General features: G+C 31.4%; 1 protein-coding gene across 1 annotated transcript; it reads right to left on the reverse strand.

Annotated features, from left to right (window-relative positions):
* Window positions 1-422: 422 nt before the first annotated feature.
* LOC132724608 (ankyrin repeat domain-containing protein 53-like) lies at window positions 423-15045 on the reverse strand. The gene is made up of 5 exons (XM_060709494.1): window positions 14765-15045; window positions 12124-12323; window positions 10903-11067; window positions 5860-6036; window positions 423-4720 (listed from the first exon to the last, which is right to left on the reverse strand). Exons 1-5 carry the CDS (start codon window positions 14960-14962, stop codon window positions 3754-3756), a joined length of 1707 nt encoding a protein of 568 aa, XP_060565477.1. The 5' UTR covers window positions 14963-15045; the 3' UTR covers window positions 423-3753.
* Between the last annotated feature and the right edge of the window lie 1177 nt (window positions 15046-16222).

Consider the following 16222-nt stretch of genomic DNA (forward strand, 5'->3'; position numbering starts at 1 on the left):
CACTAATTTCTGTATAAATTTTTATGCTTCTCGGAGTGATTAACACTAATTACCAAGTTTAATATCTTAATCTTAAAAAGCTTGTCTATTTTTTCGATGCTCTAAACTATTAATCTCTTTTAAGGGAAATTTCAATATACTGAATAGCAAACAATGATTGGCTACTTGGCAGTCGTTTACAAATAGCCCATCAAATTTTGCTCCAGGGCTCTTTATCAGATATATGACGGTCCGACATATATGTAATATCAGTTTGTGAAATCAGTTGGTCTTGCAGTTGAAATACTGAACCAAGGCGTCAGACAAGTAATCTAAGGATAGCTGGCGGCATGGTTTCAAACCCCTGTCAGAGGCAAGCCGTTAGGCATAATGGGCCCTTTGATTAATTGTAAAATAGGTCCATAAATAAGAAAACAAGTGTATCTTCTGAGAGAAAATTTATTGATAAATTTCTAAACAAAATTTTTTTTTTGATAACCTTCTTAACATTTCAACAATAAATTTTCTGTTTATTCACTCCTATAACTTGATATCTTTAACAAAACACTAACGGTAGTAAAGTGTACACAATATATTCTATAAACCCTGTTTAATAATTACAAAAAAAATCAGAACTATAAATTAAGCAAACACTTAAAGCTGCAAGCTTCTGAAAGAGAATGTATTTTAAAAAAAAATCAAAATTTGTAAAAAAAAGATAAAGAATTTAAAAAGTACAGAAATATTCACTATTCATGTGACATTCATTCTTTTAAGCATTGTTTTTCATAAAATGAACATACACTATCAAAGACAATATAATAAATATAGATCTAATACAGTTCTGATTTACAGATTTTCAATGTTTTCATTTTCATTATGTGATAACACTACCCCCACAAATTGAAATATTTTATCCTATTCTTTCAATTTTGTAAGTTAATAATAAACAAATATGAGCCGCGCCATGACAAAACAAACATAGTGCGTTTGCGACCAGCATGGATCCAGACCAGCCTGGGCATCTGCACAGTCTGATCAGAATCCATGCTGTTCGCTTACCAACTCTATTACAAGTAGAGAAACTGATAGCGAACAGCATGGATCCTGATCAGACTGCGCAGATGCACAGGCTGGTCTGGATCCATGCTGGTCTCAAACGCACTATGTTGGTTTTGTTGTGACACGGCAAATATAAACATCTAAAACATACATATCACAGATTTACTTTGTAACAGCAGTAATCACAATTTATTAAGGCATTTAAGTATTACAATGTAGGAATGAAAGAAGAACTTTGCCACAAGTATAGAGCCAGACCAGTTTGCATATCTATGCAGTCTGACCAGGACTAGTGTTCACAAAAAAAAGATCAGGATATTAGGATCAAATGATCCTGATTATATTTTCACTGTTTTATAAAACTAAAGTTGATCATATTTTGCTTGATATGGTACATATTTAAAATGTAAAAAATTGCTGATTTGAAAAGAAGTAAACCTATTTAGGATAAAATCGATGAGTAACAAAACAAATACAAACATAATTGGAACAAAATAAGGATTAACTTTAGGATTCAGATTAAAATATGGATTAGTTGTAAAATGCTCATATCTTTCAAAAATAGCAATAAATATATTCTAAAATTTCATAAACATGTTAATTTAAGTCTACTTTTATCAGAAAATATTAGATATTTAACATATGAAGATAAACAATTACATGATTTATGGATAATATTTTTGAGGTTTTAAATTTGATTCTGATCCTCAATTCTTTGTGAACACAGGGCCAGGCTCTATACTGCTGGCTAACATGCTTCAATATTTCTTCTTGCTTAACCCAAAATTGATAATGAAAATAACGAAAATAGAACCAGGACAAGTCCGTATAAGAAGATCAACAGAACAAGGGGTTAAACTAAGGCTTAGGACACATGTTTAAAAAAAATACATGTATCAAGATTTGATTAACATGATAAAGCTTAAAAGATTATAATGGCAGTGAAATAAAGTTGTATATAACAATGTGTGAATTTAAAATAATAGATGCACAAGATAAACATTTCAACACTTGTAAAAATTAAATAAGGTGCTCAATTAAGTATAACAGATGGCTATTCAAGTAGTTAAAACACAATTCTAAGTACATAAAAGATGTGCTTGTTAACATCTGTTTACAAGCAGTTTTTTTTTGCATAAAAAAGGTAGTTGAAATTTATTTATTGAAAAGTAAAACAGCATTTTATTAGTAAATAAACTGCACTACTGGTCGGGGACCATCAACTGGACACTTTTTGAGCATTTTTCCATAAAGATTTCATAATTTCAAACCTAGAGACCTAAAAATTTGACACAGTACAGCTCGGTTCTTCTCCTAACTAACACAGTAGTTTGACTATTTCTGATTATATTGACATATCTGAGGCTCTTCCTGACAGATATGTACATGATGTTATTTAATTCATTTAAATGCTTGGGTATTTTAATTTTTTATTTCTAACATGATTAACAATATTTTAGCAGCATTTGCTGACGTTTTGGATATTTTATTGTTTATTATAACTGGTATATGAGTTCAGGTATTGCACTCCTAACGCCCAAATTTTCAACATCAACATTCTTGAAGTAGACATTAAAATATTACCTTAAAATAAATTTAATTACTTAATTTAGGAAGAAACATGCATTTATTGTTGTTAAAAAAGTGACTGATAGATCGACAACCACTGAACAAAGGAAAAAAATAAATTAAGCATTTTTGGGGCCGTCCGAGTTTGGTGGTTACCTGGTTTTGGTGGTCCCCAACCAGTATGTTTTGACAAAATCTTTGTATGCATGTATCTCAACATTACATATTACATTTAATTTTCAAGAAATAAATCTTTACAAACAGTGATTGGTGCATTTAATGTATTCTTTCCAAATCTACGGAAAAGTTCCAGTTTTTACCCAGAAAAAGTATTATAAATCAACAGTTATTAAAAATTTAACAATACATCTAAACTGCTTAATTACTCAAAAAATAACAATTCGACACATTCGATCCCAATTTGCAAAAGTCCAGACCTGAAAGAAACCCTGCTATAAAACCCAAAATCTAAGATACAATGAATACTCTGATATAAAAACTTATTTTTATATAAACATGCATTACTGTTTTTGGTTATTTTTTTTGTTTGTCTTGTTTTGAGGACATTAAAAACTTTGTGAATTACACTGACATGACAGTTATGATAAAAGTGACATAACATAGAAAAAAAATTCCTAAAGAATGCCCAAGACAGTAAAATTGAAAATGTTGCAGGCTCTGTTTGATTGAACCGGTTCATGGACGGTTCTGAAAGTTGTAAGCTACCCTCCACGTCCCCTAGCATCGGCTTAAGCAGAATTCAACATTTAAATATATCAGTGATGAATTTTGAATTCAGAAGCATCTGCATATTAGCCATCTGTTCAAAATTATTTTGATTTACTAAATAAATATAAATAGCTCCACATACAATGCATATTCAAAACACAAATTCAGCAGAATCATCACAAAACAAAGCTATAGTTTCGTCATGCTAGAATTGAAAAGCAAGATAGTTTCATCATGTACGTAACTGAAAAGCAAAAACAAATCAGCAAGTAAGGAAGAGAGGTAAAGGGGTGTAACACCAGACAAACAATGTAGGTCTACTCATAAAATACTGTTCTTGTACACAAATTTGAACCGCTGGTACTACCTAGTAGCATATTATGCTATCACTCTATTTTGCAGTCTAGGACAAGATTACACTGTCATCTGACCACTACCAATAATGTATTCTTCGCCTTTCATATCTGGAAATGCACCTGGCTTTGACATTATGTGAAGGGATTGTAGAACCCGTTCCCTCGGGAATTTTATTGATGACCAGTTACTTGTTGACGTGGACCTCGTACTCGGATGGGAGTCTAATATACTGTTGTTCTCAAGAAGTTTCCGATGTTCCGCTGTCAGGGGTTTGCCCTTTGAAGCAACGTTAAAGTCTGCTCCTTTATTCAAACTGTTTTTAAACAAAAATGACGACATGTCGTCACATAAATGAAGCGAAACTTCACTTTTCCCGACCACCTCATCGCCATACTTTTTCTTTACCTGAACATCTGCGATGTGCTTCGGTTTAAATAAAACAGGTCGTTCATCTAATGTTGGATCATCAGTCATTATTCTTTTAGCAATTTCTTTAGGTACATTTGGCTTCCGTAACTTCTTTTTAGTATCAATACTTCCCTCTTTGACGTCTTTCTTATATAACCTTGGACCAGCCCGTCCATCAAAGTATTTTGGTGCCGACTCAACCAAAGGCATTTTCGTGAAGTCATCTCTGGGATAGTCATCAGTAAGGTTTGTTATATATGGAGGGTCGCTGGCTTTTAACGGTATTTTCCAAGGAGTTGGATTTACAAATCCTGCACTTTTAGCCCGTTTTTCAGTCTGAACCTGGTCATTATTTTCAGCTATTTCATACAAGCCAGTATCCTCCTCTTCAGTGACCTGACTTATATTTGTTGTTTTTCGACTCAGCGGGGACATTTCTCGAGGCCGTGGTGTTTTCCATGTCGGAATAGAATCGGGACGTCTATAATTGCCCTTACTCTTCACTGTAGTTGAACTCTTTGTTGAAACACTGTTTGCTTTCATCAAGGACTCTTGCTTATCAGACTCTTTTCTTTCCTTCACATGCTTCGGACCAGTTGGTTTGTCCTGTTCTAATCTGTAACATAAAAAAATATAATGCAAGTATATTATGTTACACCAGTCCAGAAATAACTATACTTTTTAATTTTACTTTATCATCTAAAATATAAGCTGGGGGCCAGACAGTATCTTTAAATAGTTTCAGTTTTTTAAGGATATAAAGCTATGTATATAGCTATATCTAATTAGTAATACATATTTTCATAATATTTGTAAAATGGTAAAATGATGTTCATTCCATAAGCGTATGATTGATTCTTGAAATAATTGTTTGTTTTTTTATTTAATACAAACAAATATAGTACAAAAAGAATAAAATGATGTGGAACAAAATTATCATATTCTAATTTCATATTTGAAAATATAAAGAATGCTCAAGTTAAAAATCTTTGTCAGTGACCTACATTTATCACCCTGGATGTATTCATATATATATCTTAGTTGTTTGAAAAAACTTTAATGCTCAACCTTAAAGGGACTCCACTGAGTTTTTTGACATGATAGGAGTAGAAATATCTTTTTAAAATTTATGTACCATTTGATGTAGGTCTAGATGGTTAACTTTTCAAATCACTCCCTCACCCTGTTTTTCCAGAATCATCACTTTTATTGTGCAAAAAGAACCAAAAATGAAAAGCGTTGCAATGGTTTTTATTCAAATCTGGCTAAAATCTCACAAAAATCAATTTCAATTTAATTTCGTGATTATCTGTTGCAGATTTTTTCCATTTTAAGTGTTTCACCTGATTTATGTAAAAAGTTCAATTCTTATGTTTTTAGGTTTTTTGATGTTAGAGCACTCCTTTAACTAAGACTTTGTGATCATAATTAGGAGTTAGATCACGGTGAGAATACTTTGACCTGGTACTATAATTATGCACATTATTAAGTAAGATTACATAGTGAGCTTTTCTGAATTGGTGTGATTCTAGAGTAGAAACATCCAAAATACAATAAGAGCTGTTGGTAAGACAGCATGCTTGACTATTCTCAGGGCTAGAATACATTGTGTAGTTGACCTAAATGGTAAAAACTGGAAACCTTAAAGAATGTTCAAAAATGGCAAACTTAAAGGCTTGGTTTGATTATGATCCACTATTATATTATATCATATAGTCATGAGTCAATTCTCTCAGTCATATAGAATATACTTACCCTTGTTTAGATAGCCATTTCTTAAAAGCTTCTTCACTATAGTGCTCGTTTTGTGCCTTATATTCAGCCTCTAGCTCCATTTCCCGCAGGACTTGCTGCATCTTTAGTTTACGAAGCTGCTGCATTTCCTTCGCAATATTGTCTTTACCTTGCTGCCACATCTCAGCTGCTATTATCCTGAAAATAAAATAAAAATGACATCCTTGGTTAATTACTGAGTAAGAGATTGGAGCACCATACTAAATACTGTATTCCCGTATATACCGGACAAGGCACTTGCATAATTAAATGCTAAAATCTCGCCTTTTCACCAAAGAAATAAACTATAAAACATCTAATTCATCTCTTCACACCGATTTATATATGACAAGAGCCACCGCCGGGCGGGGGCAACGCTCGACTTTTTACTTTTTCTAAACGCAAACATAGAAAGGTTTGAACATATATTGATGTTTCCTTTTTATAAATTTAGTTGGTCTGTCTTGTCACATTAGTTTTGTTTATATATTTTGTATATATATGAATAGAAACATTAAGCATATTTCTAAAAATAGCAACAGTACGCAATTTCTAAAAATAGCAACAATGACGCAATTTCTAAAAAAAGCAACAATGACACAATTTCTAAAAATAGAAAAAATTACGCAATTTCTAAAAATAGAAAAAAATGACGCAATTTCTAAAAATAGAAAAAATGACGCAATTTCTAAAAATAGAAAAAAATGACGCAATTACTAAAAATAGCAACAATGACGCAATTTCTAAAAATAGAAAAAAATGACGCAATTTCTAAAAATAGAAAAAAATGACGCAATTACTAAAAATAGCAACAATGACGCAATTTCTAAAAATAGAACAAAAATGACGCAATTTCTAAAAATAGCAACAATGACACAATTTCTAAAAATAGAAAAACATGACGCAATTTCTAAAAATAGAAAAACATGACGCAATTTCTAAAAATAGAAAAAAAATGAAGCAATTTCTAAAAATAGAAAAAATGATGCAATTTCTAAAAATAGAAAAACATGACGCAATTTCTAAAAATCTTTCTAAAAATAGAAAAACATGACGCAATTTCTAAAAATAGAAAAAAAATGACGCAATTTCTAAAAATAGAAAAACATGACGCAATTTCTAAAAATAGAAACAATGACGCAATTTCTAAAAATAGAAACAATGACGCAATTTCTAAAAATAGAACAAAAATGACGAAATTTCTAAAAATAGAAAAAAATGACACAATTTCTAAAAATAGCAACAATGACGCAATTTCGAAAAATAGAAAAAAAAATGACGCAAATTCTAAAAATAGCAACAATGACGCAATTTCGAAAAATAGAAAAACATCACGCAATTATATACATGTATATATATGTGTATATATATATATATATATATATATATATATATATATATATATATATATATATATATATATATATATATATATATATATATATGTATATATATATATATATATATATATATATATATATATATATATATATATATATATATATATATATATATATATATATCTATATATGTATATATGTATATACATATATACATGCATATATATATATATATTTATATATATATCTATATATGTATATATGTATATACATATATACATGCATATATATATATATATATATATATTATATATATATATATATATATATATATATATATATATACCTGCATTATATGTATATATATACACACACACATTTATATATATATTTATATATAATACATATACTATACATACACACACACCGATAAATGCACAATCTGAGAAAATTCAGTAATATAACCTTCAAGGTCAAGGTCATTAAAGAGCCCAAGCAAATTTGGGTTTGATAAACAACAAGGTCTGGTCCTTAAGAATGTTCTGTTATAATATGAAGTTTATCCCTTCAAAAATAGCAAAGTTACAGTCAGTTACTGCCAAAACAATGAAAATTTCAATAATTTGACCTTCAAAGGCAATGTCATTAATGAGTGAAGGTCAAGGTCTTTCGGTATATTTTTAACAGTTATCTTTGAAGATTATTATGTTCAAGTTTGAAGACAATCCATTCAAAAATAACAAAGTTACAGCCAATAATAGCCAAAAAAATTAAATTTCAATAATTTGACCTTCAAAGTCAAGGTCATTGATGAGTGAATGTCAAGGTCTGACTGGTTATTTTTAAGGGATATCCTTGAAGATTATTATGTTCAAGTTTGAAGACAATCCATTCAAAAATAACAAAGTAATAGCCAATAACAGCATGAACAAGCAAAATTGGACTTTTAACCTTGAAGGTCAAGGTCATTTATGGATGAAGGTCAAGGTTAGTGTGGTCTACTGAAAGGTCTTGTCCCAAGGGTTGTTGTGGCCAAGTATGAAGACAATACACCAAGAAATAAAAAAGTTATGATCCAGGTACAAGTTTTCGGACGGCAACGGCAACGGAGACGGCAACGGCAACGCCGACCTGACTATAACAATACCTCTACTTTTTTTAAAAAAAAAAAAGTCGAGCTAAAAATGAATGAAAAATGTAAGAATAAGTGGAAAAAAAAGATATTTGTCTATTTTGTGATCATAATTTCTGCAAGTGTCTAGAGGTACTGATCCAACACTGTACTGAGTTAAATCTTTAATTACTAGGGCTGTGTATTGCCAGGTAAGTTGCAAAATGATATTTTTCATGATACAGAAGAGCGATACACAAATCAGTTTGCAAGACACCTTTATATTTATTGAAATAATGAAACAGTAACATGTAAATAGCATTTCTTTGGCCAAAATGCTTTTATTGAATGAACTATTAAAACCTCAATAATTTCAAATTCAATATTGAAATAACTGAGGTTTTATTACATGTAATTAATTCGAAAAAAGCATTATGGCAAAGGAAATGCTATGTTACAAACTTACAAATATACAATATCAATCTACATTGTTTATGTATATGTAAAATGTGTTTACTTGGAAAATTTTAACCTGCATGCAAAATGTTTAACACATAATTTGTGCATCAGATTTTGTTCTCTAAAACTATTGTTGAAATATCAATTAGATCTTTATCCATGTAAACTTGGAACATTTTATCATAAATATTGTGTTTTCTAAAAAAAAAACTGATCTATACATGTATCTTTGGGTTTTTTTATTTTATTTTGGACTGATAAAATTGTCTCATGAGGAATTACAAGCTTTACTTGTGCAATAAGAAATTAGGTGCTCCTTTGTGCAATACAAGCCAGCACTTAAAAAGAACCACTGCCTTTCTGTAAGCTAGCTGGACAGACTCCTCACAATAAAGAATTCATATTTTGAACCTACTGTAGGGAGGGACAAGTGATTCAGAATCACCCACTATAACTGCTTACCCACTGAGGCCTGAATAGAGAAACTTAAACAATTATTATTGTTTTCATTATGCAAATGACTTTAATGTAAGTTATAATATCAAATCCTTATTAAATGTGGCTGCATGACCAAGTGGTTAATATGTCAGACTAGTAACTAATGTATCATAAGCCACATGGGTGCGAACCCCATCAGAGGCAAGCTGTTGTTTCCTTGAGAAAGAAACTTTACAGTATTGCTCAGTACTGGTTGGTTCCAGGACAGACCTGGGGTAATCATTAATCGTAATCATAGATTTTTTAATTGATTACATGATTACATTGTAATCATCATGTAATTGATTACCTTGCTCAAAATTGATTACATTAATTGTAATTAATCAATTACAGCTTAAATTCAGTCTGTAATTATGATTACAATTTGATTGATATTGATTACTTTCAGATTTTACATGAAACTATTGAAATTCAAATGATTTATTTCACATGTTACAGTTTAACTAAGGTAGTAAAATATCAAGTGAGACATTTTAATACATCACTCACAATGAAGAAATAAGTTTTAATCCATACAGTTAACCAAATTCTAACTGAAAGATAGACATCATTGTTTGGCTGGTATTCTAACCAAAATGTCAAATCATTGGATTTATGACGTCTTTGAATTTCCTAAAGAAACATCTGGAAATGTGACTGTGAGCACAGTGCAAATTGTGCCCTAAGGAGATAAATGGAAACACTAAGTCACATTCAAATTCCATTACCCACATAAAGGTATGTTAAATTTTGTTTCACATATTTTGGTTAAACCATGTTTTAAAAAGTTTCAAACAATGTAGATAACTTCTTTACTTTGTATATTCTAGAGTTTATGTCAGATGCATATTACCATATTTTAATTATATGCAACAGTTATTTTGTAAGGTGATAGACAATGTGCCTATATTATAATGGATACTGTTGTACCATTGAAGTGTTTGTAAAAAAACTGATAATTTCTTTGTAAAGTATATTGTCTCTTTTTGAATTCCCATATAAAAATTTATTGTTTTCACACCTGTTTTAACACCTGTATACAGTATACTGTACAATTGACACTTTTAAAAATTTCTGTTGCAGAGAGTTCATTATGAAACCTACACCAAGAAGGCTGAGGACCATCCCTGCATCATTGGCCCCTGTAGAGCGTTTGTTTAGTGTTACAGGCAAAATTTTCCGTCCTGATAGATGCAGTCTGACTGATAGACGGTTTCATGAACTTATGATGCTAAAGTGCAATGCTAAAATATGATAAAGTGATGTGACAGTAACTAAAAGTGTGTTAAAATGATGACTGTTGATGAGCTGGAAATCCTTTTTTTTTGTGTATATAATGTATATAATGTATATATTAAATAGCATTAAGAAACTTTTGTTTATAGTTATACATGGAATGTAATCAATTATCAATCAATTACTTTCTCAAAGTAATTGTAATTTAATTGATTACAGAGGCAAGTCTGAGTAATTAATTGTAATCAATTACAATAAAATCTGAAAGTAATTGTAATTAAATCAATTACTGATTAATGTAATCATCCCCAGGTCTGTTCCAGGAACAGTTTTTTGAGAGTTTATTTATAAGATTAAAGCTTCCTATACTAAAATAATTTTTTGGAAAAACTAAATCCTAACCTTGCACATTTTCTGTGGCCCCAGAGTTTTGCCAGATCAAGTGGGGTATGTCCCCTACAATCTTCTCCATCTATTTTAGCTCCATGATCAATTAACATCTTAAGACATTGTACATGTCCTTCACTAGCTGCCTGATGGAGCGGTGTTATACCATCATCATTACCTCTGTAATCATACAATAATAAGTATTGTCCCTCATGAGATACAGATTAATTCATGCATTCTGAGTAAAAAATTTCTTTCAATTGGATTTTATTTTGGTTTAGTTTAAATAAAGAACACATGAATAAAGCATTGGACAGGTTTTCAATTTGTGACTTTCTGTTTGTTTGTTTTTCCATTTAACCTCTCTTTGAAGACCTTGACATAGCATTTTAAGATACACCATGATTGCATCCTGGGTGTTTTAGCCAAAGTGGATTCCAAATTAATATCTTCGTGTAGACATATTGCACATGCATGCTTTAGAAATTATGTTTATCCGACTGGTTATTATTTTGGTATATTAATTCAAATAAAGAACACTTCTTCATGAAAATCATTGCACATGCTTACAATTTTTCACACTTTGTTTATTTGTTTGATTGTTTTCCCATTTAACCTCTCTTTAGAGACCTTGACCTAGCATTTTAAGATACATCAGATGACTGCATCCTGGGTGTTTTATCCAGAGTGGATTGCAAAAGTCAATAGAAAATCTCACTTCTGGTGGAAGTCTAACCCACAACCTCATTATGAGTCAAATAAGTCCAATTTTCTACCCATATACAACTCCTTCACTTTAGATAATGAGCTCATTGAAATCAAAAGAACAAGAAACTAATTTGTCCTCTCTTGAAACACTATCCCTACCACTACATTCACAGACTGTCCTGAACAGAATAGTCCTGAACAGAATAACCTTCTGCAAAACTTGGGTTAGATAAGAGCTGTCAGTAGGACAGCATCCTCGGCTATTGTCAGCTCTTGATAGTAAAACAACAGACTGGATAATGTAGATTTTTCTAATATTTTCTAAATTAATAATACATATAAGAGTTAAGGGAATTGGACAGCGTCACATTTTGCTCTCAGATAAGTATGTGAAGTTTCAACCAATTCCCTTATGTAGTTCTGCAGATACCAACTTACACACAAAAACTTAACTAAAGAGTGATGCCAATGCGGGAGAAGTACAATTGTTCGTATAGTCAAGCTAACAGTCAATAATAGTTAACTTACACAGAAGAATCTGCTTTTTTATCAAGGAGATATTGTAGACATTGAATGGCCCTCTTTCCAGTTTGATTACTGATACATAGATGAATGGCCCGCCATCCAGTGCTGCTTGGTAAGTTGATGTCAAACTTGTACTTCTCAATCAGAAGCTTCAAACATTCTAATCTACCATGTATTGCTGATAGATGTAAAGCTGTTAGTCCCTGAAAGAAGCAAAATATTAGGTTAAGGTGTGGAAGTTCAAACTATAATAGAATCTCAGACATCCTGAGAAGAAGAAAGCTATTGAAATGTTTATTTTAACAGTATATTAAATAAACATTTAATGACAAGGACAGTCATAAGCTTTAATAGCTTTCTGCCCCATCCCAAATTGTAGGGGTGTAACAATACAGCAAAAACCGTATTCCAATATATTGCCATTTTGCCAAAGCGTATTGCAATATATTGCAATACGTATTGTCGGGTATATGTTTTGATGAAAAGATGGAGTAACATTATATAATATTATTATATGTATATATTCTTAGTAGAAACTTAATAAAAATGTAAGGAATAAATAGAAAGTAGTGTCACACAATTTAATAAACAAAACTAGTCGCGTGTAACCTTTCACATCTGGGTTATGCTGCCGCTTATTGACTTTTAAGTGTACTAGTTGTTGGATATTTTTATCTTACGTTGGCGCCAATTAATGATTTTATGAGCAATTTGTACAAAATTAGAAGGCAATTAATTGAAAATTATGATTTTTATAAAATACCGGTTCTCAAAAAATCATACTGCGGTACGAAATTTATTTTTTCATATTGCAATATATCGGTATGCCGGTAAACCGTTACACCCTTACCAAATTGTATTATATATAAATTTTGTAAATATTATTCACATATAAATGTGATGTTGAATAAATATGTTTAAACCAAACCATTTTATGCCTTCACTGAATTTTTGTTTGTTTTTTGTTTGTATAAGAAGTTCTTTTTTTTTTGAAGAACCAACCAAATAGGAAAGTTAAAGAATTACTGCAATTATAACCATGGCAAGTGACCCATACAATGACACTGCAGGAGAACTTAATCTGTTAACTTGTATAACTGGATCATATGTGTGGCCGAGTAGTTAACACGTCAGACAAGTAATCTAAGGATTGCTGGCCAAATTTATTCAAACCCCAACAGGCAAACTGATATTTTGTTGAGCAAGAAACTTTCCACTTATTGCTATTGAAGTTTTGGTTAGTTCCAGGAACAGATTCGCAAGAGTTTTGATCAATAAACTTATAGCTTCCAAGACAATCAAATTATAATAAATTCATAATTAATTGAATCATATCTATAATGCAACTCCTTGGCATTTAATTCCACAAGTATATCATTTTCCTGAATAAATTCCCATTGACATTCAGGAAAAGTTCACTAAAACTAATTATATTACAAAAATTTACAATTTGGTACAAAATTTTGGTGTATTATATTCTACATATTTATTTTGTATTTTACAAGATTCTTCTGAGAGATTTTATATGAAAGTTTATCCATCACAGCATAACATAGTACATTTAAGACCCAATGTCATCTGTAGCAATAATGGGTTGTAAAGGTACTTTTCTTATGTCGAGCATAATAACTCACCCATATACCAACTCAGCACATGTCAACAGACTGGCCACCATAAATCAATAATACTATAAAATATAGAGTGAACAGATTTGACTTTGTGACAGAGTTTTAGGGCAGTGGCTGTGCTGGCCCAAATTCCTTTTTATTCACAATTCACTTTTTACCGTAATTTGTAATTATGCACCAGTAAATTCATATTGTAACTGAAATCACACTAAAAATGAAACAGGATATAGAGTGGCAGCTTGGCCAAGTGGTTAACGCGTTGGACTAGTAATCTTAGGATTGCTGACCGCATTGTTCAACCCCTGTCAGCAGCAAAGCCGTAGTTTCCTTGAACAAGAAATTTTACATTCATTACTTAGTACTGATTGGTTCCAGGAACGGATTTGAGAGTGTTTCAATTAAAGCTTTCAACACAATCAAACTAAAATAAATGTGTATTAACTAAACAGGATATAATTGTCATGCAGTGTGTGGCTTCAAGTTTTGACATAACCATTTGATTGGTCCAAGGAACTGAATTTTACATTCATATGGTGGTCCCAATTAAGTCAAAGTACATTGTAACTTTTTAAGTATTGAACTAGTCTCTTTTCTCGTGTGGTTCAATTAACTCACAAGTCAACAGTAAGTTAGTAACATATTCACAAAAAGATTAAAAGGGATTATTTCCAACTCAGTGGGTAAAGTACAGCGTCAGTTAACGATAGTTCATCTGATTGTTCTGCAGGATGTGTGCAGGTCACCTGCATTAGGAAATTGGTTATCTCAATATTCAACTGCAAGACCGACAGACTTTACAAACTCGTATTACACAGATGTCAATCTTTACACAAAGCATTGAGCATCGTCTATATATTAAAAAGAAATTGCACACAATTTGTATGTACATGTAGGAAATAGGATACTCAACAGTCAGTCACTGCTATGGATGGGGGAGGGAGCATGATTGACTGGGCATATGTCATTTCTTTGGATTTTCATATAGTATTGGCATGTATTTAAATGTATCAAATTACATTTTTGTCATAATTAATCTGCCCATGCTCAAGTTTTTGGTCTCTCAAACTCTGCCTTAGCCACTCAACATCGCCGATTGCGGCGGCCATGAATTCGTCATCTTGTATTTTCTTGTCATTTCCCACGCGTGTCCGGCGTCTCCGATAAGGTCGTGCAGACCCAGAAGCGCCTGTCTGTGTCTGAGTTTCAAGGGACATGATAACTTATAAATTTTTAAAAAAAGAGAAAATTTTATCCCGTTTCCATGTTGAACGTAAACAAAAGGTGTGCTTGATTTACAATTTCGGTTAATGGAATCTGTTTTTTAATCGAACCAAAAGGTACTTGTTTTTGTTTTTTTTTTGTTGTTTTTTTTTTTGGTAGTGTGAAACAAAAACGAAACACAAGTTGTTTTTTTTTTTATTGAAAAGATATATTTATTTTTCTTCAATTTGTTATAAAAGTAGTTTTATAGTAACACCAAATCACCCAACAAGGGTCATTATCTTTAGAGCGTTAGAGAAGCACACTAAATACTGTATTCCGGTATATAGCGGACAAGGCATACTGCTTTAAAATCGTTTAGATCACACTAAGCAGGTATACATTGTATACATTAAAGAGACAGCTATGAGATACAAGGGAATCTGGGCTCTTTTTGAATAGCCCACTTGGTTCTTTTACATGCCCAGTGTAAAGCACTGGTACCATTACATGCGAGGATTACCTTGATTTCTTACCAGTACACCTCTAGGTAGGTAGGAAACGCTGAAAGTGTCTCTAAGAAAATCGCAAGGGTGTAACCCAGGATCGAACCTGGGACCTCAGGAGTGATACTTAGTGGTTTAACCAACCGAGCTATATCGCGCCACCTATGGAATACGAAAAGCTCGCATTTTCACCTAAGATGTCTAAATGATCTCTTCACACCAACTTATACGAGAATGAATGAAAACTTGTGCTCCAACATTATTGTGAGTTAAAACCAAATTTTATTGGTACTCAGTGCAATGATCCTTTGACGAGATAAAATTATACAGAATGATATGCATGTAGTACCTGTTATTCTTTTATAAAATGTATTGATTATTTTGTCATTCGTGAAATATTATGATTTTTTATTTACCCAAATTAATAAGGATTAAAGGAAGCACCAAAAGTGATGGGTAAGGCCTAATTAATAGGAGAATCTGGTGAACTCTAAAAGTATTTTATACAGTAGGTCAACAATTTCATGTAACATTTTTAAAAAAGTTTTTATTTATCATTTTTGAAGCTAGATCTTAGATAAAGCTTGTCTGATGAACTGACTGGCAAAGTTGTTACATTGTATATTTGTAACTTTTCTTACCGTCATTTGTTGTTTTCAATTTAACCTTCAAAATCATCTAACCATTTTAAGAACAACCAAGTTTGTCAAAGTTTGACTGACTAAAAAGTGACAGATAATATGACAATAGTTACAAATGAAGAAACTA

The sequence above is a fragment of the Ruditapes philippinarum genome, unplaced genomic scaffold, assembly GCF_026571515.1.
Source record: "Ruditapes philippinarum isolate M1 unplaced genomic scaffold, ASM2657151v2 ctg2012_1_1_1_1, whole genome shotgun sequence".
Lineage (NCBI taxonomy): Eukaryota > Metazoa > Mollusca > Bivalvia > Venerida > Veneridae > Ruditapes > Ruditapes philippinarum.